Consider the following 25,447-nt stretch of genomic DNA (forward strand, 5'->3'; position numbering starts at 1 on the left):
AGTTGTGCAAGCACAACCAGCATTTGCAGCATGCCTAGGCTAGCTCCAGAAATTTTTTGAAAAATTGCTTTCTGCGATTGAATCTGGAGACAATTTCACATATATAAAATAATATATAGCTAATATAGTCTAATGGAATGAATAGTCACTGACTGCTCTATTAGGGTATCGATGACTGTTCTATTAGAGTATCTCAAGTGATAATAACCAAAAGCGATCCCGAAACATCAGAGCAACCAGACTGCTTTCTATGGACTTGGAACATGGCTCAATAGCTACCACTAAAAGTTGGGTAGGCATTTACCTACCCTGCCTACCCGGTTCCGCCACCCCTGAAATTAGCAGAAAAGAGCCTGAAGCTACTCTGAGTTTGGAGACAGCAATGGAGCTGATTATGATCCCTGGCTACAAAGTCTGTGAGTAAAAAACAGGGACTTCCTTAAAGACGGTGAACTGTTAACTACACAATTGCAAATCCAGGAATTAAGATAGCAAGGTGAGCTTTAATTAGAATCACACGAAGAGGCGAAGCCATGGAGTGGCCACAAGCTTTTCTATACTGTGAGCTTATAACTTTTCCGTATTACAGAAGTATGAAGTAGTGCAGCTAGTTTACTCACCATAATGGCTGTAGCTGGTGGGGGTTATGAAAACCCGGACCAGACCGGACCAAAATTCAATTCTCCTGGTAAGCAAGATTAGCCATGTTATAAATATTTACTGCTATTTTCATCCTCTATAGCGCTTATACAACACTCACCTTGCAGCAACTCTGCCAAGCACACGATCGTGATGGTTGAGCAACACGAAGTATCCACTGTAGAACAACTAACTAAACTAAAACACTTTCTAATGTGCTTTACTACATGATCACTACAAAGCTACGTGTTCTCCTGCTGTATGTATTTGCATAGAACTGGCACACACACGAGTTGCTGCCCAATTTATTAGAGTTGTGTTGTGCAAAGTGATTGAAACTAAATTAGCAGTTAAAATGTCAAACTTGTCTCGAAATCCATTTGGTGATAGATAACATATGGAGTTAAGCAAGGTAGGCAGTACTTAAATTATTTCAGGATAGATTCCTAGAGTGAAACGCATGACTCTAACAAATTCGTGCAGCCACTCGTGTGTTCCAGTTCTATGCAAATACATACAGCAGGAGAACATGTAGCTTTGTAGCGATCGTGTAGTAAAGCACATTAGAAAGTGTTTTAGTTTAGTTAGTTGTTCTACAGTGGATACTTTGTGTTGCTAAACCATCTCGATCGCGTGCTTGGCAGAGTTGCTGCAAGGCGAGTGGTGTATAAGCGATATAGAGGATGTAAATAGCAGTAAATGTTTATAACATGGCTAATCCTGCTTACCTGGAGAATTGACTTTTGGTCCGGTCTGGTCCAGGTTTTCATAACCCCCGTAGCTGGCCGCTTTGTGAGAGGACTTTTGTGTAGCGAAGTGCTGTTTGGGACTGCTAAAGCTGGCTGTTATACGTGTTATAGAGGTGACTGCTTAATACAAACTATTTCTGTACAAACTGATTGGGAATTGGTCGGGACCATAGTCACGTGGCTGTTATGTTGAGGTGACCGCCCAACTCAGGTGACCGTTAAGGAAGGTTCCACTGTATCACATTTTGCCATTTTCACACTTAACTTGTGCCAATCATTGCACCATAATTTTGACCACATTAGGCTAACAAAACATGATGTATTATGTCAACATAATAGAACTGTTTTCAAGATACTTCATTACAATGTACAATGGACACACCACAACAAGAAGAGATAATGTGTACACATCTCCATTAGCCAAAAATACACTTCCAAAAAGTTTCTATGAAATTATTTTAAAAATATTTCTATTAAACAGAATTTTACACTGACTGACTAAAAGCCAAACATAACTCAACAACAGATGAGGCTATGGGCTTGATTTCTTGATGTTGCAGATGTGCCGTTTCACCAACCGTAGTACGTACAATACACACATCATGGACTTGCCTTTGTCCTCCTTTGTGTTCCAGTTCTTTTCACTGACAACACAAGGTGTCAATTTGTAATAGCGTGATGTGGCTTGTAATAGCGTGATGTGGCTTGTAATAGCGTGATGTGGCTTGTAATAGCGTGATGTGGCTTGTAATAGCGTGATGTGGCTCTGAGGTGGTTTCTTTTCGGCGGACTGAAATACAGGTGTGGTGACTTTTCTCAGGCTTTGTAAACTACCTTCCCTTTGAGGTTTTCAGGCATTTAACAACTGAAAAACAATGGTGCAGGCCTCGTACACTACCAGGAATAGCCTATCGCTTCGGGGCGTATCCCTTATGTACGCAAATGAAAATGAAGAGCAGCTGTGAGGCTTTGCCGATGGAATTTGTGGAAAAAAAACACGATAGTCAAACTATAAAACAGTTTAGAAGATACTTCTGTGCATAATATGTTGGTAAATGCGGTTTGTTTAACAAGCGCTTCCTTAGCAGTGCATAGCAACGTAATTGAACGAATTACGAAAATTTCATGAATTACAAAATACGAGAATTGGCTAATAACATTATTGCACAACCAAAAACTACCCTATTGTAAAATAGTAATACATAGTTGGTTAATTCATAGTAGCATATACTATCTATGGTTAATTCCAGATGAATTAATTAGCTGCATGGCGCCTGGTTTTTAGAGGTAGCACAACATCAACTTGTTTACCGCCAAAGTTTTTTACTATACGGTACGTAAATACAAAATATTATTATAGGAAGGGTTTGGGGACATTTTAGATTTGGTTGTGCCTAACCAATGCTGCCAAGCTGTCATGAATGGAAATTGAAGCTGGCTTTAGGATGATATTTTTGGCTGGAAAAGCCCAGTTCTTCATGATCCCTAATATACAGACTATACAATTATTTTTACTATACAGAATCACTGGACCCCTACTTCATTTTTAAATTAACAACTTTTATTGTACTAGTCAATATAATTGTTGTACTATATACTCCACATGGAGGTTAAAAAGTAGTGAAACCATAGATAATATATACCTCCGGACAGTCCGGAGGTATATATTATCTATGGTGAAACAAGCTCTACATGATGGGTAAATCCCTACTTGGCATTGTAGCAATGTGGGAAAGTCCCTATTTGGCATTGTAGGAGTAATGCTAAACTAGGGATTCTCCCACATTGCTACAATGCCAAGTAGCTAGGGATTTTCCCTCATAGCTACCATCGTCTCTTGTTTCACTACTTCTATTCTGGAATTAATGACACGGCAGCCTCTTTTATGTATGAGTCATTTGTCACATCTTGTACTATATATGGTAATGTTTTGTATAATGTGCTATATATAGAGATTATATCAGTGCCTTTTTTTATAAATTATTTTGTATATAGTGTACAATACATGTATGACAGTGGCGAATACAGGTGGTTGCAAAGGTTTTAGCTGAAACCCCCTCTGAAAATAATGTGCGTGCCCCCAATATATTTATGGTTCATGTGAGTGATAAAATCACCAGGAGTTATACTAGTGTATTATATTGGGACATTTTCTACTGGCCAAAGTTCATACTTTCACCTTTGTAATCACTGAAAATTCCATTACGGCTTTTAAGCATGTTAGCACCTCTAAACATAATTATTGTTTTAATGAGTACAAGTGTTGTTTTGCTTCAAAACCTTCTGAAGGTTTAGATTGGTAAGATTAACTGTGAAACAATGTTGTGGAGTGATCTTTACTGATTCATTGCTAGCTGTAGCTATTGGCCACTGAGCTATCAAGTTAACATTCATCCCAGCTGGACAGTCTGGGATTGCAGTTATTGAAAACTTCCTGATCTGAAACTCCCTCTGAAAATTTCTAGATCCTCCACTACATAGGGGAATGGTGACTGTCAACACATTTTTCAATCAACCAGTTTGATCAAGACAAAACACACAGAAGGTTGCTTAATAGAAAATTCCTATGAACTAATAATAAAACTCAGTATTGTGTTAACTTGACCTCACTAATTCCAATAACATGTACTGATATCTCCATGACAACAACATACAGATGAAGGTTTTACCACAATACCGTACCTTTCAGTTTTGTGTTCTGTGTTGTAGTCGGCAATTGGTCCTCTGTATGAGTGGGTACAAATGTTCCTTGTGGTGGTAGATGTTATGTCTCGACTATGTGGTCCAAATGCATGTGATCAACCTGATCACTGACAACACAGCTGGTCTTGATCATCAAAAGATCCTTGGGCTGGTAGATGTCCCATCATGACCGTGTGGTCTAAGGTGACGTTGATACTTGAGCTAATCATATGTGCTATGTCACTAGGGAATATACAGAGTTTAATATGTTGAGGATAGAAAGGAAAATCTGACAAAAGCTCTCAATGTTAATAACATACCGGTAATCATAGTAAAACGTCTTGGTCAGTTATATTCTGCAAGTCTAGTCCTCAGCTGCGATCCCCGGTAACCATGTAAACGTCACACTGCTACCCACAATCGTACATAATAACTATGCCACAATCGAAACTCAACAACCTTATATAGGCGTGTCAAGATATATTTTTATAGATAATTACTTAATAGATAATCAAACGCTTAGCTGGAGATGGCCACGGATCATGATATGTTGGACCAGTCACAGGCGATAGCTCAGAAACTCTACAATGATCCATCCATTGCTATAATACCGCTGGACCTGCACACCGCGTGCGCCATTGGAGACTATCAGATCGTGAACAAGGCGGTAATGAATAAAGAGGACCTTAACAAGAGGAACAAAGGCGGTTGGACCCCGCTAATGTACGCCGCCTATGTAGGACGGGATACTATCGTAACGTTACTACTGGATGGCGGAGCGAACACTAACTGTGTTTCAACAAAGAAGCTCAGCCCGTTGATGGTATCAGCGGGGTCCGGTATAGAGTCCGTGTGTTACTTCTTGTTACAAGTGAGTCCACCACGTGTGTGTATTGTGCTGTAGCCACACGTGACTGCTATGTAGCATGGCGCCAATATTGACGCACGTGATGTGGATGGTTGTACAGCATTGTTACATGCTATAAGACAAGGACAACAATCAAGTGTTAACTTGTTACTGGACCATGGAGCAAACTGTGAAATAGGGTGAGGAAACCATATTAATGTGATGTGACAATTTCCTGCCACCACCACCACCCCTCTAGTGACAATGATCAGGTGACCCCTCTCATACAGGCCGCAATGGATGGACATGAGATTATCGTGGAATTGTTGATAGCTTATGTGAGTGTGTAACTGTTACCCCTTGTATGTGTAACTGTGACCTCTGTGTATGGGATAGAATATGTAATGTAACCTCTCCAGTGGCGTAAGCAGGATTTTATGGAAGGGGGTTCGGTTTTGAAGTGCAAAAATGTCTTTAGGGGAAAGCCTGGGTACTTCCCCTGAACCACGTTTGAACGAAAATGATGCATACACAAAATATGCCCTTGGGCAGTGACATTAAAAGGTGTTGTTTGTGCATCTAACTAGCTAAACCTACACACTGCTGTTTATGCAGTTAATAGAAACTATAAACCTATTGTAATACTGACTGACGTTATTTATTCTGACAGCCAGTTTCACTGAACTTCTTCGCAGATGAGAGCCCTCCACATTTGAATCCCTTATATATAGTTGACAATACTTTCTTCTGGGTATACACAATATTCTCAGTAGAGCTCCTATTGGCTTCAGACTTCGCTTGTACTCCACTATATTTGATGCATCACGTGCCCGCAACCTGTGACAAATATTCAAACTATTCATTATGTAAAAATACATCAAATATTCACAGTTTGTGCTAACCTGACACATGTATAACACAACCACTCAAGTTTATCACAGCTGTTACCCTGTAATATGTCTCAACCAACAGTCCTTCACCATTTTCACCAGGAATCACGTGCACAATTGATCACATGATGTAGCACCTGATTCAATGATGACTCAGCATTTAAAATAATGCGATGTGACACTCTAAAGTAGTACAGAGCCATGCCATTGTGCAAGTAGCTACCAGAGAGCTCAGGGTTGTAAGATTTGGTGTGATTTTCAATTTTTAAAATGATTTTTCTGGTTCTGAAATGGGGGTTTGTCCGAATCCCTCCTGGCTATGCCCTTGCTCTCTATGACCAAATTAGTTTACCCTCTTTCAGAGGTCCAGTCCTTATTATGAGGTGTTTTGTGTTAAGAGTTTGTGTGGAGGATTTGTTAATAGTGTTGTCCAGGTGTGATAGTCATCATGTTACCATGGTGATGTGGTGACATCAGTTTAATCAGTTAAATGTTCTCTGTGGTAACCACCATAATGGTAACCATGGTGATGACCATACTGGTTACTATCATATCACACCTGGTCACCCAGTAGTGTGTCTGTTGGACAAAAATAGTAATTAGTATTTAATTAATTGTTACATTGTTACTTGAATAATTTTTATATCAAATATGTGCAAAATATATCCTGAGCTTGAGGTTTAAGTTTACAACTCTGTATCAGATAGTACTTGGATATGGCCCATGATAAAATATCACCCAAAGCTATTTCCCCTCACAACGGCATGACAGTAATTGTTAGGTAAAATCAAGCCCAAAAGTGTCTTCAGACCAACTTAAAATATTTTTGTCAAGTTAATACAGAATTTTTGAAAGATTTATTTAAGAGAATTTTATACTGCCTGCCTAACTGATGTGTTCAGTCTAGCGTAGCAGAAAAGTGGCTACATCTGTACACTACTTTCACAAAAATGCTTTAAATTCAGTTAAGAAACCTTTAGTATATCGACAGCCATACAATAAGTGTGGTATTGTCTTACTTTTGTCCTTCCTTACTATACAGTACTGACATTAGTCAAGCTTCCATCTCCAGGTGTACATTATGTTATTGCACCAACATATTGGAATATATGTGTTCTTGAAGCTCAGCCAGTGAGCTGTTCTCTGTTGCAGATGAGATGCCGCCTGCTGCCAGGAAATAGACTGCTTTGAGAGTATGTATAAAGCATATACCCGACACAATCGCGCATTTTTCAAATTCCTGTTTATTAAATATTTATAATCTCCAAATGGATGCTCTGGCAAAGTTTCAGCCTAATATGGTAATAACTTTGGGAGATACAGTCCTACAAAGTAGCAGCAACAGAAAGATTGATTTGTAAAGAAAGTGAAAATAGATTACAGGCACTTACTAAAATGGTCGTAACTTACAAACAGAAGGACACACGGAGTTGAAATTTGTACCATCGTGTTCACCATGAGTTAGGAAATCAATTAATGGCTATGTTTATCCTTGTATCACCTCTTCACTGCATACTGAGGAGAGATTAGTGAAAAAAGATTGATCATGTACTATCGTTTGATGTTACCAAAACCCAACTTTCATATCCTTGTATCTACTACAATGAAACAAAGATTTTCTAGCTCACCTTGAGTAGGCGACTACGACGATGTCTGGTTTTTATCGATAGCCCTTTTCTTCAAAGCATTCAAAAAAATTTACATTTTTTTAATATGCTAGTATTTTACCCATTGTGTTCAATGCTTTATACTGTAAATTTGAGCTTTCGAGATTGTGTCAGATTTTTGCTGATCTGGTCACATATGTGAGTCAGGCTGGTACATTAAATAGAGTTACTGTTAATTGAGGATTTGACGAGGACCTGAAGGGCCCGAAGTTACATTGTAATTATATGAGTGAGATGAGCAAATGTAACACTGGTATTTCTTTCTTATTGCACAATTTACAGCAATTTAGTAGCTCTAAATTATTTATAATTAGAAAGTCTGTCATATATTCGGTCTGGCCGCCTATAAGAGGGTGCCGCATACTCCAAATTCTGCTTTGTTGTTTTGCTGCCAAATGACGCTTGGGTTTCCTGTTACTCAAAACACTTTCCTGTAAGAGATGAGCAATGTACAGGGAGGGAGGGCTTTGGGCAGTGTTACATTTGCTCATCTCACTCATATAATTACGATTTAATTTCGGGCCCTTCAGACCCTCGCCAAATCCTCAATTATATTTCGTGAGATTCGCTGCATGTAACGCTGGTAAACTTCAAAGCCCATCCTGCTTACAGCCTGAAGATGTCCGCGATGAGCCAGAGACATATGAGTAACAGAGAACACACCCCATACTACCCATAATTATGATGAGGGCAACCTTCCAATTCAGGATTCTCATGTCATAGCTTTATATTATGCATTACATTTGAGATATACACAGTATACCGTAGCTGACAACTCATACACGAGGTATACATATGTCAAACACTGATTACAATTACTGTTCTTGATCAACTGTCCTTGATTCCTTGCTAACCGTAGGTAGCCTTTCCGTTTGAGTGTTGAGCACCGTCTGGGCAAAGTTCTTCTCAGCTGAGGATGATGATCGGTAGTAAGACTGTTGGAAGGTTGACTCTCTACTCCAGTCTGCTGTTTTCAGGACATCTGTAATGTGTAGGCCCTTCCCTACTGCTGCTGAGGTAGAAGCCCCTCGTACAGAGTGTGCCTTAAATGTGTTAGTGTCCACCCCTGCTTTTTAAAGATGTCCTTAATCCAGTGGGCTATCCTCTGAGATGTTACCGGTTTGTGAGGCTTCACATATGACAAGAACAATGGAGCTGGATCACTCGGTTGTATGTCCCTGAAATTCTTAGTAGCCTTCTCGTATGCCCGGAGGCATTGCACTACAAAAAGACGGCTATCATGAGTAAAAGAAACGAAGAAGCATTCCTTCAGAGGTGCCCCGATCTTCCTCTTTTTGGTAAGGGAAGCCAATTTGAAAGTGACCCCATCGGGAGTGTAAACCCTGAAACGAAGGTCTAGAGCATGTAATTCTGATGTTCTATTTGCACTGACTAGTGCCATCAGTAGTACCAACTTTGACAGCTCCTTCAATGACATGTCCTGGTTATCGCCTTGATTTTTAATCCAAGAAAGTACCGCTGCCACGTCCCAGGTGCTACAGTACTGTGGTACAGGAGGTCTTGAGTTGTAGATGCCTCTCATCAGTCTAGAAACCAGGGGGTGCTGTCCTATTGGAGCTGCCTCAATGTTGTTGTGGGTCATAGAAACTGCTGACCGGATCAGGTTGATCGAACGGTATTGTAAACCTTGTCCATGATAGAGATCTACAAGAAAGTCTAGGAAGGGCTGGATGCTGCATGAAACAGGATCAATTTCCCGTTCGCCACACCAGCGACTCCATCGTGCCCATCCCGACTGATATGCCGTGTTTGTCCCTATACTCCACCCTGCCAGTAGGAGTTCTGAAGCTTTTTCTGAAACGCCTGTTGCTGCATGTTGTTCCCTGATACTCTGCAGGCGAGAAGCTTTAGAGAGTCTTGGATTATCAGAAGGTGGAGTTGATTGGATGGGTTCTGCAGCAGATCCATCTGTTTGGGGAGACTCAGGGGGTAGTTGACTAGGCATTCCATCAGATCTGGGTACCACACCTGTGAGTGCCACTGGGGTACTACCATGGTGATGGTACTCTGTTCTTGCCGGATCTTCTGTAGGCATTTCCCTATCAGACAAAAGGGAGGGAACGCATAGCCGTCCAGGCCCTTCCAGTTCAGTTTGAATGCGTCGGTCATCTGTGCAAAGGGATCCGGTCTCCAGCTGACGTAATCGTCTAGTTGATGGTTCAACCTGGTCGCAAACAAATCCATCTGGCAAGGGCCCAGGATCTGTTGAATCCAGTGGAAAACTTCCCTGTGCAGCATCCATTCTGTCGAGGCCTCTATCTGCCGAGACTCCTGATCTGCTATTGTGTTTGCCACTCCTGGAAGGTACTCCGCAGACAGAAGAATTTCTTGTTGCAGGCACCATTTCCACAGGTGACCAGTCTGGAGGGACAGACTCAGTGAATGTGTACCCCCCATTTTGTTCACATAAGCTACTGCTGTGCTGTTGTCCATCTATCTGGATCTTGCTCCTGTGTTAGGCAAAGGCTTTGATTGCGAAGGATCCTGCCAGGAGTTCTAAGGAGTTGATGCGCAGGGTCCTCTCTTGGACTGACCAGTGGCCTCCTGTTCTGGCCCCATTGCACACCGCTCCCCATCCCTGGAGAGAAGCATCTGACTGTATGATCAGATCTGGAGGGGGAAGAACAATGTCCCTCCCATTCCACTGCTGCAGATGGTTGATCCACCAGTGCACTTCAGTCAGAGACTCCTAATTTAATGTCACCTTGGTTTTGAGTGAGAGCGATCTCTTCTGAGTTTGAATTAGCTGATATTGGAGGTGGCAAGTGTAGAGAGGGGCTGGTAGTACTGCTAGGCGTGCTGCTGACATCCTTCCAATCACAGACGCCAACTCTTGTGCTGTGATGGTTCCTTTTGTCAACATCTGCCTGCAGTCGTTGGTAATCTGTTGAATCTTCTCTTCTGGTAAGAGTAGTTTCATTAAGGTGGTGTCTACTAGGAGTCCCAGGTAGGTGATCTGATGGCAGGGGACTAGGATTGACTTCAGCTTGTTCACAGTGAAGCCCAGTTGTTCCAGGAGGGTGATGGTCTGTTGGACTTGATTCAGCAGAGTCTCCTGATCTTCTGCCATTAGCAAGATGTCGTCCAAGTAAATTACCATTCTCAGACCCATAAACCGTAAGTGTGCCATCACAGGGCGAAGGAGCTTCGTAAAGATCCTCGGAGCACTGCAGAGACCAAATGGTAGACAGTTGAATTCGTAGGTGGTGTCTTCCCATATGAATCGAAAGAACTTCCTGTGATGCTCGGCAATGGCTACCGAGAGGTAGGTGTCCTTTAGATCCACTGAACACATCCAGTCTCCTTCTCGTAGCGGCTCCTTCACCTTCTGAATCCCTCCATCTTGAAGTGTTGGTTACCATGTAAGTGTTGAGAGGCTTGAGGTTGATCACTGGGCGCAATGATCCATCCTTTTTTGGGATCACGAAGAGCCTGCTGGTGAATTGTTTGCTCTGTGAGTGAACCTTTCTCACTGCCCTTTTGGCCAGTAGTGCTTGGATTTCTGCCTATATTACCGGGTTGATCTGGGAAGGGGTTTGTACCAGTTCCAACTGGTAACCCTTCACCACCTCCAGAACCCAGGGATCCTGAGTGATTTGCCTCCAAGCTGGCAAGCAGAAATGTATTTTCCCTGCTGGGACTAGTTCCATTTTTGTTTCTTGTTCCACTGGTTTCCCCTGTAGTTCTGGTAGTACCTCTTTTGTTGCTGTTGGGGTTTGTATGGCTTTGGCTGGTGCTGTGATCCCTTGCTGCCATACTGGCTTGGGGTGCCATTGGACAAAAAATGGCGTAGGTCGGAAGGGTCTTCAGGGTGGCTTCTCTTCCTGGGGTTTGGGGGTGGAGCAGCAACCTTTGCCAGGGCTTTGTCTGCCTCTAGTTTCTTGCAGGCTTTTTCCAAGAAGCCAGGACCAAAGAGATTGTCTTTCCTGTCCTCATATTTCTCTGTGGCCAGTGACTTAAGACTGGGGTTAATCCTGGCCCGTGCAATTTTCCATCGCTCCAGAGTAATGGAGTGGGAAGCACTACCTAAAAGTACTAAGGCCCTTTGCACCAGGAGTGCAATCTTCTCTTTGTCTGCTTCTACCTCCAGGTTGATCATGTCCGCCCACAAGCATGTGAGTGGGCCTCCCACCGTAAGGAGTTCCTCTTGGATGTTAAATAGTGTTTTCTCCTGCCCGAAATGGGGGTCTTTACCTTTACTTCTCAGTTGTTTCTTAAGTTCCTCATCAAGTCTAGGTACATCCATTGCTGGGAAATTTGGCATGGGGTAATCTTCTAGAATTTCCTCTGCTTCTTCCCCTCTTAAGTTCGTATTGAAGTGCTTATCTAAGTATGAACTCATTTGCTTGGGAGAATCCCATTTACTAGATTGTTTGATCTCCGGGTTGAACTCAGCAAACATAGTTTTCGATTCAGTGTCGTACAAGGTCACGTGATCGTCATCATTTTCCCTTTCATTCTCCTCGTCCTCTTCTTCATTCGCTAGCTCCGTTAAGGTTGAATTGCTGGAGCTTGCTAGAACTGGTGGGGAAGTGTTGTGGGAATGACTGCTTGGAGCCATGTGCTGAGGTGCGAAAAATGGCGGAAACGATGGCCACCACATCAGAGAGAAGCACGTTGGTTGGGGTCCACTGGAGGATGGCTGCGACTGATCAGCACCTTGAGTCGTCCCACTAGGGGTAAGGTGGGGCACAAAAGCACCGGGAAACATCCCACGTGGGGTAAAGGAGTTGTAAGGGGCCGCGGACTGGGAATTCAGCCATTGCCACAACTCTATCCTCTTGGCGGAGTCCTGTAGCTTTGCCAGAAGTTCATCGTCGAAATTCCCTTGTGAGTTACCGCCCATTCCGAATGTCGAGAGCTACCAAACTGCTACACATACAGCAAAAAGAAAAAAAGTGTGATTTGGAGTATGCGGCGCCCTCTTATAGGCGGCCAGGCCGGATATATGACAAACTTTCTAATTATAAATAATTTAGAGCTACTAAATTGCTGTAAATTGTGCAATAAGAAAGAAATACCAGTGTTACATGCAGTGAATCTCACGAAATATAACTACATGATATCTGCTATAAGAAGAGCACTAAAAGTAACACTGGTCTCTAGGCAACACATATGCGCTTGTTTGAAACTACCACAATAAAAATTGCACACATCAGCTATCCATGGTGTTTGTTACTTGTTACCATGACAGGGAGCAGAGATCCATCACAAGACATCACATGGGATGACAGCACAAAACATGGCAATGAGGAACAGGCACATGGTGATTGCTAGCATGTTGGATAATGCTAGGTTCCGGCAGAACTTTGGAGGATGTGAGTGTCTGTAGCGTGTGTCTGTGTGTGTGTTTTTAACATTTCTGTAATTCACATTTACACATGTACTGGTCCCCACACTGTGTTATATATACCCCATTGTATCCTCAGCTAGTTTCAATGATAGTGACAGTAGCAGTGAAGCAAGTGATGATTTGATGAGTGGTCCGGATGCAGTAGCTAAGATGACCAACGCTGGAGCTAGTGGATCATTCTCAATGGATTACTACAGGTATATGGAGAGTAAGAAGAACCGTCACAGCTTTGGAGGTCAGTAAGATACAACACTCTGCTGTTTACTTATCAAACACTTTAATACTTGACCTGTATGTGTAATAAGTATGTCACCCTTACCCCCCCTCCCCCCCAGGACAAAGTGTGCCCCGGCGACGATTAGTAAGATCTGCTGTGAGTATTATTGGGTTGTGTGGTCAGTTTGATCATGTGATCTATTAGTTCTCAGCTCCTGAACAAGACAACCCTCCCTTCTATGAACCAAATATGGAGAAACTAGGTGAGTACTGCTATAAGTAGTAACACTAGCAGCCACACCCCCTTTCTTTTCAGATGAAGAAGAACAAGATGCTGACAAGACAATGGAAGCCCCAACCCTCGGCATACAACGTAGCCAATCAGAACAACCATCACTGGAAGAGTTTCTGAGTTATGTTGGACTAGAGAAGTTATTACCAGTACTACAGGTAAGACTGGCCATACACTACAGCATGTTATACTGGGACTGGTTGGGAAGACTACAGACAGTTACTGTGTTACCTCAAATTGTGACTTGTCCTATTTGGTCTGGAGATGATGTTCAACACAAATTTTCACCTGGTCTCAAACATACTCCTAGCATATTTATAGTTTCTAACACTGCTATGAACAGCTAAAGCAAACAGCATCCTATGGCCTTCTTTAAATCTGTATGAAGGAAGACTAAAGTAATGTCTATCAGTATATCTGCAGGTAGAGTTAATCAGTTGTATCATTCTTTAAGTTGAAATACCAAGAAGACACTAATTTATTGAGACAGGTTGAGATGACCCTCAACTATCCCGGACAAAATTTGGTGTACACAAGTACATACAGATATTGTGTGACACCAAAAATGTGATAAATCACAAAAACACCTTCATTGTGGTTAATATTTTGTAAACAAAAACAACAGTAGATTTCCTCATTTCATAGCAAGTATTTAGATGTATGGTTACTAAGTGATAACATGGTTTAGTGATTTGGTCAGTATTCACTAGGATCATGGTATACCTAGTATATGTGACCATCTCAGCGCTAAAGTACGTTCGCGTTGAGCTGAATCCTGGGTTGTTGATTAAGAAGCCATACAAAATCAAATGCCTTAAACATGATGTTCGTGATGCATTTATTCGTAAGCCCATGTTACGGGCGCGCACTTAATTGTTGAGAATATGGCGTCCAGTGCACCGTCAGTGAATGCAGAGCAAAACCCTCTTGGAAAGATGTTAAACAGCCAAACGAAGTATCTACTTATGAAACTATGGAAGTACTTTAAGCAAGAAGCGAAGAAATGTAAAATTTCTATCAACATCATGGAAAGAATCTGGAAGGTCACCGATATTGTATGTAATGCCTTCTTTGCTGGCTTTTGGCATACATTACGCCACGCAGGGATTTCAAGGACATTCATTGTAAGAGTTAGAATGGAGCACCGCAAGAAAGGCGGTTTATCTACGCCAAGAAAAAGGTACAAAAAGCACTTTGCACAAGCCCGCTCAATTGTAATCGTCAGGTACAAATGTTCACGAGTCCATGTTGATGCAGACCGTTTTGACCGAGATGCCATCAGACAAGGTCCATTCATTGTACGGAAGGAAGGAAATTTATCGCTCTCAAAGATTTGGTAAGTTAGATTTTGAACCCTGGAACTTTGTCACGTACTCCGTCTTAGGCCAAACTTAAGTACGCACAACCTCCACTTTTTTATTTCTCAGTATTATCTGCATTGTCCAAGGAATGGTTCACCAAAGTTTCAGTCTTTTGTGGTGAGTAGTTTTGGAATTACAGCGCTAGAAAGTAGGAGTCAATTTGTACAGTAACTATACTAAAAATAAACTACAGACACTTGCATTCGCAGCCATAACTTCTGTTTAGATTGGTCTACAAAGTTGGAATTTGGCTTACAATGTTCACCATGCATTGGCAGATCAACCAAGATATAGTTTTAGCCCTGCAGTCACTAGTGCATAGGCATATGAAGGTGGTTTTGTTGGAGAAATGGTGACTATTTTGTTTACATCTACCACATTGTAAACAAACGCACGTGACACGCAAACCATCAGGGCTACAGAAATGAAACAAAGATTTTCAAACTACCAATAAGATAGTGTATAGTTTTAATTCGATTTGAATCTTCCTTCTTGGAGTACTTGCTTATTTTTCTTGTAGCATGCGTAATTTTATGAATTATTTATAAATTTCGATTTTCTCAATACATATGCTTGTGCGAACTAGATGAGTTTTCACTGAGATAGTCACATATATCAACTGTTACATTCCCTCCATCCTTTAGGAACAAGAAGTTGACCTGCCAACGTTACTTACTTTAGATGAAGAGGATTTGAAGGGTGTTGGAGTGAAGTAACTGTGTTACTATTAATAGATGAAATGTTATATTAATACCTTATTAGGCCATTTGGTCCAAGGAGACGTCTAGTACAAGCAATACAACAAGTCACTGGTAAGGCTCCCTCCTCGCCACTTGATAAACAGGATAAACCAGTTGTGACCAGTCCTGGGGTTGTCAATGACAACAGTAAACAGAACGATCAGGGAGATCAAACAGTATGTCTGTCAGTGTGTTTGTTTGTGTTGTATAATGCCACATTCTATGACGTCTGTCACTTATAACTGCTCTAAATTTTTGATTAAGACAAGCAGAAGGAGAAATTAGGGATTTTAAGTTGGAAGAAAAGTAGTGAAACAAAGGAATTGCTAAACAAGGAAGGTTGCCTATACCTTCAGATATACTGTTGCCTGTTACACAGTGTTACTAAGAACAGTACAAGAAGTGTCTCTGCAATCAATCCAGTCACTACAAAAAATATGGGCAATAAGCATAATAGCCAACACAGCCACAGCAAAGCCACATCACACTATTGCAAATCGACACCTTGTGTTGTCAGTGAAAAGAACTGGAGGACAAAGGAGGACAAAGCCAAGTCCATGATGTGCTGTACATACTGCAGTTGGCAAAAAGGCACCTCTTGGGGTGAAGCAATGTCAAACAGTGAAGAAATCAAGCCCGTAGCCTTATCCATTGTCGAATTATGCTTGCAACAGTCAGTCAGTCAGTCAGTCAGCATAAAATATAAAAATTTTTGCAAAAATTCCATTGGAAGAGTTTCGGGTTGATCTGAAGACATTTATGGGCTTGGCTGTGCCTAATCAATGCTGCCAAGCTGTCATGAAGGGAAATTGAGGCTGATTTTAAGGTGATAATTTTGGCTGCCAGTTCTTCATGATTAGTAATGTTCAATATGCCTGAAATAACATACCATATAGCCTAAATATTCCAACAGTGACATTTTATTCTTGAAACATTTAGGCTATATTATGGAATCTGTGTCAAACAACTGTGTAGTCACTGATACCATACACAATATGGTACAAAGTGCCTAAGTGCTATTAAATGTGTGGGCTGCTAATATAATTTTCATTAAGTAACCTGGTTACATCTTTCATATTAAATGTGTGGTCAGTCAATAATTTTTCACTGTTTAGTGCTCCAGCTATTGCTCCACTGCTCTGTTATATCATACAGTACGATAGTACCATGTAGTAGGGATCACAAAGGGTTGGGTGTAGCTCATGAAAAAACATCACCCAATAACCAGCCTCACTTCCCTGACGACAATGAAGTAGTATTGGTTAGGTAAAACTGAGCCCAAACAAGCTTTCAGATCAACCCGAAATGCTTTCAGCAAGTTGCTATGAAATACTTTTTAAAACAGGATTTTCTAGTGACTGACTGAGTAACTGACTGACTGATGCCTTCAGACAAGCATAACTCAATAATAGCTAAAGCTACAAGCTTGATTTTTCTCTGTTCAACGTCACTTCAGCCGGACATGTTCCTTAATATACCGCAGTACCTACAATCCTTACTTCATGGACTTACCAGTGTCCTCCTTTGTGTCCCATTCATCTTTGCTGACAGTGAAAGGTGTCGATTTGGCGGTAGTACATGACAGTTCTTGATTCGTACTGCTTTGTAACGGGTTGAACATAGCTGACAACAAAGCGTAATGGATGCTTCACTTTTCAGATGATAATTGATAGCGGGTTGTGCGGTGCCATTTCTTTCTTTTGATGCGGTATGCATGGTTCACCAGTTATAATAATTTTTATTTTACAATTTTCAACTAGAGTAGGGACCATAGCACATCAATAAAAAGTACTAAAACAAGCTGGAGTAGTGCACAATATTAAATCACAGTAAAACAATAAGAAGTGTTATATCCCTACTGTGCATATCTATTGAGCACAGTAGGGATATAACACTTTTATTAGTGCATAAACGTTTATCATCTACATTTAAACATCTACATTTATTTTGTGTACTAGTAACAAATATAAACACTCTAGGAAACTGGTAAACAAGTAAGCTACACTGTTTAATTAAATGCACAAAGCCTGACCTTCACATTCCGTGACTGCACAATCAAAATATCAATACGTGAGCATAATATTGGTATCGCAATACAGCTAGCGTATCGCGATATATGGATATGTAACACTTTCACACCTCAGATCAAAGGAGCCGCCCGGGCTACAACTGGACAGTGATTATATAGACGTTGACGCTGAAATCGATTGTGAGGATCGATTAATAATCACGTGATTAGGATGCATGACTTAGATTTTGCCATGAAAACCACTCAGACTGAGAGCATTTTATTATCCTTGCCATCCTATGAGTTGAAAAACATTGGGCTAAGGTGAGAACTAGCACTATAGCTTATTCACCAATCATTTCCACATGTTTTCGAATACAGACATGCCCCCATCACGAAGCCACCACTCTGCACGGAGTAACCACTCTACAAGCAAGCTTACCTGTCTAGGCCTTTAGTGAACTCCATACTTTTTCCATAAACGATTCAATAGCACTGATTAAAAGATTGAACTCGTGTAACCAAAATTTTCCTTGATATCTCTAGGATATGTCCGTTCATTGTAGCTGGACGTAACCAGAATGTACTAGCTGCTGACCCATAATCGAAAAATTTAGGTATGCATATATAATACATCCAGTGGATTGGCTTGGGTGATTGATCGCCCTGTACAGGCTATCAGCCTAATAAGTGTTACATATTAGCTGTAACACGGGGCATTCGGGCTTTGCCTGATATGTATGTCCTCATGCCCGTGTTACAGCTATTACATGTATCACACACCATTGTTCATGATCCCTAATATACAGTACTACCATACTGTATGATATAATACTTGAAAATTTTTTTTTCTGTTGAGGAAACCCTCTAAGTACAAGGTGTCCCCAAGGAACCAAACACAACAAATCTTCACACTTTCATAACAAGATGAACTTGTAGTAAAATATAGTGTTGCACCAATAATCGGTTGAATAATCAATAACAGCCAATATAAGATGATTTTGCAAGTATCGGTATCAGCTACAAAGAGGAAATTATTTGACAATAACCTAAACCCACAATCAATAATTAACGACAGTAATAAACACGTAACAGTATTAAAAGAAAGCAGTGAATGCAGAGGGGTCATTCCATACCAAATCAACAAAAAAAAAATCCGGACCCCTTTTGATTTTCGTGAAATTTGGCACAAACATGGACCATTTCAAGAAACTTTCTCACACCAAAATTTGGCTCATTTCATAGGTCTCCCTTTAAGTTATGACCACTTAAAGTTTCTGCTGAAAATTTTATATTGCTTACACGTCTTCAATAAAATGGCCATAACTTTGCTTGTGATTGACGTAGAAACATCTGGTTTAGAGTTTTGAAATGCTTATTAAATTCTCTTTCAGGTGATATATAATGTTTTATAATTGCTCAAAGGAAAAGGTCAAACCACAAAAATGTAGCCTTTTCCTTTGATCTTAATTTTCTAAAATGTATATTCTTTAATTAAATTTATTTTTGGTTTACATGTTGCTCTAATACCTACCATTCATCACTGTGAGTTTAAAGTTGGGACCAATAGTAGATCATGAGTTATAAGTGTTAATGTGTAGCCTTGTAATCACTGCTGTTTGTATGGTTCAAATACGCTAAGATGCAATACCAATTGCAAGTAACTTTATATAATAGTACGTCACAATTATTTTATACATTGTTGGTTTGTAAGTAAAGTTAATTTGTTTATGTTTTGTAAGAAAACCCAGTAAAAGCTTGTAATTAAATACATATACTCAAGTAATTTACCCCTTATCAAGCTTGTATATATTGTTTCTGATTATGACACCAAGTCTATTGTATAGTAGTGAAATATTGAACTTGATGACATTTTCACTAGCTACAGTAACTGCTACTGCTACTGTTAGTATTTAATGCTGATTGTTGATATGCAAGTACGTATTTTGATACACAAATGTAGCTATAGTGGAAACTGTCTAAGCTAGTAAGGCCAATTTTTTTTGGCCTTAATAATGTAGGTGGCTATTTATATAGTTTGATGTGTACAAATCTCTTACTTGAACAATTTAAAGTTGACCCTCAATAGAAAAGTGGCCTTTCATTACAGGTGGCTGCTAAGAAAGGTTCCACTGTAATTTGAAACACTTACAAATAAAACAATGTTATGTAGCTGCAGTCACACAGGCATGAATGTTTCAATATTGTAATCTACTAGAGCTTTTCTAACAAGTAGTAATGAACGACTGATGTAGTATTAACAGTCTTTTCAACTTATACCTTCAAAAATTCAATTGTGTACTGATATCAATGTATCAAGTTTCCATGTGAATGATTGTAGAGACTGTCATGCAATATGCACCAGTTTCAGTCTCAACGTTTACTATAACACTCTGATTTAACTTTGAAGTTAGTTGCGTTGACCCTTTCTTTAATCGATTGTTGATGTATTTCACTTAAAGCTATAGATATGTATCAGTGTGCAATTGCTGTAGTGAACCTTTCTATGATGTAATTTCTATGGAACATTTCTATGACTCTATGATTCTCAATTATAGAATCAAATTATGAGCTACATTGCTATTTTTATCATGATACAGTTGATGTATGGAGTTTAAGCCAGTTACCTTAGGGCCAAAATTTATGGTCCTTAATGTACAGGTAGCTGCTTAATACATTTGTATAAGTGTACAGTAACAATTTAAAATTGGCCTTATTGGAGTGGTGGCCTTTGTATACAGGTGGCCACTTTCCACTCCATTCCATCAAATTTTTAATTTGACGAGTAAGACAATGCATTGTGGTTTTAGAAGTGTACATTTTTCCAGCAAAGGCATTATTTATAGGTTCAAACATATAAAGGTGGCCTTTAAAGTGGCCATGCAGTAGTAGGCATTCACTTTCAGAGTATGATTCAGAGTGATATACAGTGTAACATATCTTAGCAACTACCTTAAAGGCCACCATTTTATAAAGGCCAGCTTAAAATAGAATATTTCTACTCTAATGCAACTATACGAAGCAGCTATCTAGGTATTAAGACCAAGAAGCTTCGGATATCACTAAGACATGACATTTCGATTCCACTTTACATGTACATATGTATGAACAACTGTCGTTTGCATCCATTATACACGCGTATAAGGTTGGAAACTATCATCATAATCTGTGGCCGAATATTATTGTACAGTAAGTAAAATTGAAAGAATACAATTAGTTATACAGTAAATCCTTTATAAATATAGCTACCTCTATAATAAGACCACCTCTATTTTATAGGACACTGAACTTACAGCAAAAACATAATCAGTGATTCTTTTATTAGGCAGCCTTATTATTGCTCCAACTTTCTTAGCTTTAAAAGTGGCTCTGTTAGTATGGTTTCAGTGTAGTGAGCCCTTGTCAATACAAACCCTAACTATTTTAATGCATAAAATGATTTTTGACATACTAATATAAGGTAACTTGCAATTGGTATTGGAAATTACACTGAAAAATACCATACAAACAGCAGTGATTACAAGGCTACACATTAACACTTATAACTCATGATCTACTATTGGTCCCAACTTTAAACTCACAGTGGTGAATGATGGGTATAAGGTGGCGCTGAAGTAATCAAATGAAGCCTTACAAGGCCAATGGAACATCATGTTTGTGGCCATGCACGAAAAAACACGGAAAACTAATAGAACAACGCGAAGCGCTTCGAAATATTGTAAGAACCAGCTCTAGCAGACTGTCAGGCTGATACAAGTAACGATATTCACGTACTAACTTCATCTCCTTGTCAAAACTCTGGTAACTTCACAGCGAACAACACCAGCTGTCATCGCGTGGTTACTGCTTTACGGAGCGCGCTCTGGCCAGTTACAGTCTCACATTTCGTGAAAAAACTCCATATTTATGTACCATAGACCCTCAAAATTTGGCAGAGGCACTGGTGAAGCGGTTCTTTACAGAGCTATGGAACGATTTTTCGCGATTCACTGTTGACAGGCGTAATATCACATGTTGAAAAATGCGGGTTTGCGTTTTAACCAGTTTCCACGTTGTTATCGTTAAAAAGGATTCCATAGAGTTGTTCTACAAGGTGAGAAACCATAAGAGCCAAGTCGGCTTAGCGCTAGGTTATTTCTGGGGTGAGTTATTTTTAAAATCGGCTCGTAAGTTCAGAGTTTAATAACCACGAAATTAAAGCGGTTGATTTCACGAAACTTGGCATGCTAGGCTACAACATTACAGGCTATCATAAGAACCCTTTAAACGTAGACTACATGGTTCACAAGCGGAGTTCTCCACCACCCTAAAATAGCTAATTAAGCGCGTGGGCTAATTTTAATAGTGACAAATGGGCATTGTACGGCTTCACATAATTACTTCAGCGCCACCTTAAAGTTAATCAAAGAATATATATTTTTGAAAATTAAGATCAAAGGAAAAAGCTACATTTTTGTGGTTTGACCTTTTCCTTTGAGCAATTATAAAACATTATATATCCCCTGAAAGTGAATTTAATAAGCATTTCAAAAATCTAAACCAGATGTTTCTACATCAATCACAAGCAAAGTTATGGCCATTTTATTGAAGGCATGTAAGCAAAATAGAATTTTCAGCAGAAACTTTGAGTGGTCATAACTTAAAGGGAGACCTATGAAATGAGCCAGATTTTGGTGTGAGAAAGTTTCTTGAAAGGGGCCACGTTTGTGCCAAATTTCATGAAAATTGAAAGGGGTCTGGTTTTTTTTTGTTGATTTGGTATGGAATGACCCAGAGGTAAGTGGTAGACATTGATTTGCTGTACCTGTTTATAACTATTTAGGCTTGTTTATCTGTGAATAGTGTGGCTGCAAAGCTGTAATAGGCTGTGTATATTTATTGGCCGCCCACGTAATTAACCAATCACTATTTACAGAGGGTCTGGGAATCCCACCAAAACTCCATTTGAGAAGTTGACTGGTGTTTTGTCTTTCATTTCCATGAAAGGGGTTAGTGGCACACTGGTAGCAAACATTGTAGAATCAGCCGCCCACGCAAGTAATTAAATTATTGCAATTAATGTTATACACACACAAACTTTAGATGATTTTTGCTCCTTCTCCCCTGACCTGTAGAATTGAAGAATATCGGTTTATCAGCTACAGGAATGAGTGAAAAATCAGTATCGGTAAATGTGAAAATATGCATACCGGTGCAACACTAAAAGTATATATAACTTGTTCTCTAGCAACATGAGCATATATAGCGTGTACCATGTGTGTTTGTATGTGTATATATGTACAGATGAGTTGATGTGGTGTTAGTTTGTCAGTGTGTCAGTCCTTACAATTCTGTGTGTGTGTGTGTGTGTGTGTGTGTGTGTGTGTGTGTGTGTGTGTCGGGGTGTGTGTGTGTGTGTCGGGGTGTGTGTGTGTGTGTCGGGGTGTGTGTGTGTGTGTCGGGGTGTGTGTGTGTGTGTCGGGGTGTGTGTGTGTGTGTCGGGGTGTGTGTGTGTGTGTGTCGGGGTGTGTGTGTGTCGGGGTGTGTGTGTGTGTGTGTGTCGGGGTGTGTGTGTGTGTGTGTGTCGGGGTGTGTGTGTGTCGGGGTGTGTGTCGGGGTGTGTGTGTGTGTGTCGGGGTGTGTGTGTGGGTGTGTGTCGGGGTGTGGGTGTGTGTCGGGGTGTGTGTGTCGGGGTGTGTCGGGGTGTGGGTGTGTGTCGGGGTGTGGGTGTGTGTCGGGGTGTGGGTGTGTGTCGGGGTGTGTGTGTGTGTGTGTCGGGGTGTGTGTGTGTGTGTGTCGGGGTGTGTGTGTCGGGGTGTGTGTGTGTCGGGGTGTGTGTGTCGGGGTGTGTGTGTCGGGATGTGTGTGTGTGTGTGTTACCTGTACATTAGTCTGTCAGTGTGTCAGTCCAGTATCCTGCCGGTTACAGGTGCAGTTACAGAAGATGCTTGATAAAGAACGTCAGATCAGGAGCACAACAGAGCAGTTTGCCCTCCAGCTACAGTTATCAAGACAAGAGGCTAATGAGTGTGCTACTGCCATGCAACAAGCTATCTCTGATCAGGTGATCCATCTGACTGCAGCAAGGTGTGTCCTAGATCATGTGATCATCACTGAGCCCATGTGATCCCTACAGGAAGGTGTTTACTAAGATGTCCACCTCATTAACTGAACTCAACACCATAGCAACCGATATGAAGGTGGGTGCTATAGACAGGTACATTCACAACAACAGTTTTAAAATGGAGGTCACATATAGTTAGAAGTTTTAAAAGAAGCAATTTGATTATATAGTAAATATCTAACTTCCGTTTATCACTCTTATACAGCAACTATTATAACCTCTATAACAACAGTTACCATAACGTCAGAGTTGTAATGTTTAACAATGGTATAGTCTTCATTGTAAGCCAGAGTGTTAGTTTATACACGACCTTTCATTTCTTCTACAAACACTGAATATCATTTAGTTGTATAACTGGTAAATGCAAGAAATGATATCTGCTCAGTACCTGTAGCACAAGTACAGAAATATAGAGGCACATCTCAAACCTTTTACATAATATTTGCTCCACACATAACCACATTACATCAACACTTATAGGATGATACAAGAGTGTCAGACAAGCTAGTGGAACAGTGTTCAGCTGTGATGAAGTTCCACACATTACTAGGTAGCGAGATGGGAGCTGTTAGCAAAGCTGCTGAGGCCATGAGACATAAAGCTGATGAACTGTGTTATCATTTGTTGTCTTCACTGCAGAACTCACAACAACCAAAACAACAATAGCATTGTTCGTCTGTTTGTGTGTGTGTCCTCATTACAATCACCACCCTATTATCAAGATGTTGTACAATATTTGCTAATGAATTTCTATTTGTTATTAGGTAATTTGTCATAATTTACTTTAATGTTCTTTTCCAAACATTTTTATTGTATTTGTTACCTTTAGAGGTTGTGGAGTGACAGAGCTGCCATAGAACCTAAATATTTTGAGGGGAAATATTTTTGAGGTTGAGCAATTATATTTTACAAAGGCAAAAGACGTTCAGATTGAGACACTGATAGAGCAGTCAATCACTCTAATAAAGCAGTCAGTGTAGCAAGGATTTTTATGTACTTTAATTTATCAGTAGTATTAATAATAGTTGGTGGAAGGGTAGTTATTGTCAGCAGGCAGTTACTCTTATTTGTTTGGTCTTCACCAAAAGTCTAGCACTGATCAGAAACCTGTCACCAAAATTCGTGGAGCCGTTTATGTACTGACAGTTAATGAAACCTGTAAAACAGGGAGAAAAAAGTTGTATTGTAAACCACAAGAGGTCAATCCATAACAGTACAATTCAGTTCATAAACACTGCCGATAAACTAGCTCTCTTATCTAAACACCAATTAGTATATCCAAAATATTTTGAGGGGGAACTTTTTGGGGGTTCAATATCAGTGAAAATTTTATCTTTGAAATATTTAGACCTGCATATAATATAGTCTAATACATTTTGGGAGTGTTTACAAATCCATAAAAAATTTATTATTACTGAGCAATATTGCTCAAACTCCTTGAAATATTCAAGCTGTGTGGTATAGGAAACTAATTGTTCAGATAACTAATTCCTGCTAACTAGAACACAACATTAGAAAATGCTTAGTTGACTGACAGTAATTATTTGGTTAAAGGTTACAGAAACTGACTTGTACAGCTTTGTAGTGTCTAGAAGTATACCCCCAAAATGGTGGCTGTTGAGGCAGCTGGAGCTCTGCATAACATTGAATTGAACTGGTGTTATAACTACTGATCATTATTATAATACAGATAGCTAATACCAAGCCCTAAACCACTACAAACTCTTGTTAACACTCACTCACTATAACATCTTCACAATGCTATACAGTATGGACACTCAACACTGATTACATGTATTATGACCAGATTTGTGAAATGGTACAAAAGTCGACCAATATTTTGAAGCTTCATAATTAACTTTTTATCATTGCAAATAAT

General features: G+C 40.1%; 1 protein-coding gene and 1 long non-coding RNA gene across 5 annotated transcripts in view; one reads left to right on the forward strand and one right to left on the reverse strand.

The window, feature by feature from the left end:
- The window catches only part of LOC136265779 (uncharacterized), a 25,006-nt gene extending 20,442 nt beyond the window's left edge, over window positions 1–4,564 (reverse strand). Inside the window, exons 1-2 of one of the 4 annotated variants that reach the window (XR_010705731.1) lie at window positions 4,391–4,564; window positions 4,071–4,313 (exon numbers count right to left, since the gene is read on the reverse strand). This is a non-coding gene — a long non-coding RNA (uncharacterized lncRNA). The remainder of the gene's footprint in view (window positions 1–4,070; window positions 4,314–4,390) is intronic. The other 3 variants (XR_010705733.1, XR_010705730.1, XR_010705732.1) reach the window with 3 other exon arrangements.
- LOC136265778 (ankyrin repeat and SAM domain-containing protein 3-like) lies at window positions 4,421–24,336 on the forward strand. The gene is made up of 13 exons (XM_066060698.1): window positions 4,421–4,941; window positions 4,996–5,117; window positions 5,177–5,255; window positions 12,690–12,813; window positions 12,925–13,083; window positions 13,184–13,221; window positions 13,270–13,327; window positions 13,381–13,514; window positions 15,362–15,429; window positions 15,480–15,633; window positions 23,374–23,531; window positions 23,581–23,644; window positions 24,049–24,336. Exons 1-13 carry the CDS (start codon window positions 4,600–4,602, stop codon window positions 24,232–24,234), a joined length of 1,686 nt encoding a protein of 561 aa, XP_065916770.1. The 5' UTR covers window positions 4,421–4,599; the 3' UTR covers window positions 24,235–24,336.
- The last annotated feature ends 1,111 nt before the right edge of the window (window positions 24,337–25,447 follow it).

Source organism: Dysidea avara, chromosome 9, assembly GCF_963678975.1.
Source record: "Dysidea avara chromosome 9, odDysAvar1.4, whole genome shotgun sequence".
Lineage (NCBI taxonomy): Eukaryota > Metazoa > Porifera > Demospongiae > Dictyoceratida > Dysideidae > Dysidea > Dysidea avara.

Coding starts and splice junctions, on each gene's coding strand:
- LOC136265778 (XM_066060698.1), top strand. CDS start 4,600: ATGGCCACGGATCATGATATGTTGGACCAGTCACAGGCGATAGCTCAG. Junction 4,942..4,995: donor TGTGTTACTTCTTGTTACAA/GTGAGTCCACCA, acceptor ACTGCTATGTAG/CATGGCGCCAATATTGACGC. Junction 13,515..15,361: donor AGTTATTACCAGTACTACAG/GTAAGACTGGCC, acceptor TCCATCCTTTAG/GAACAAGAAGTTGACCTGCC.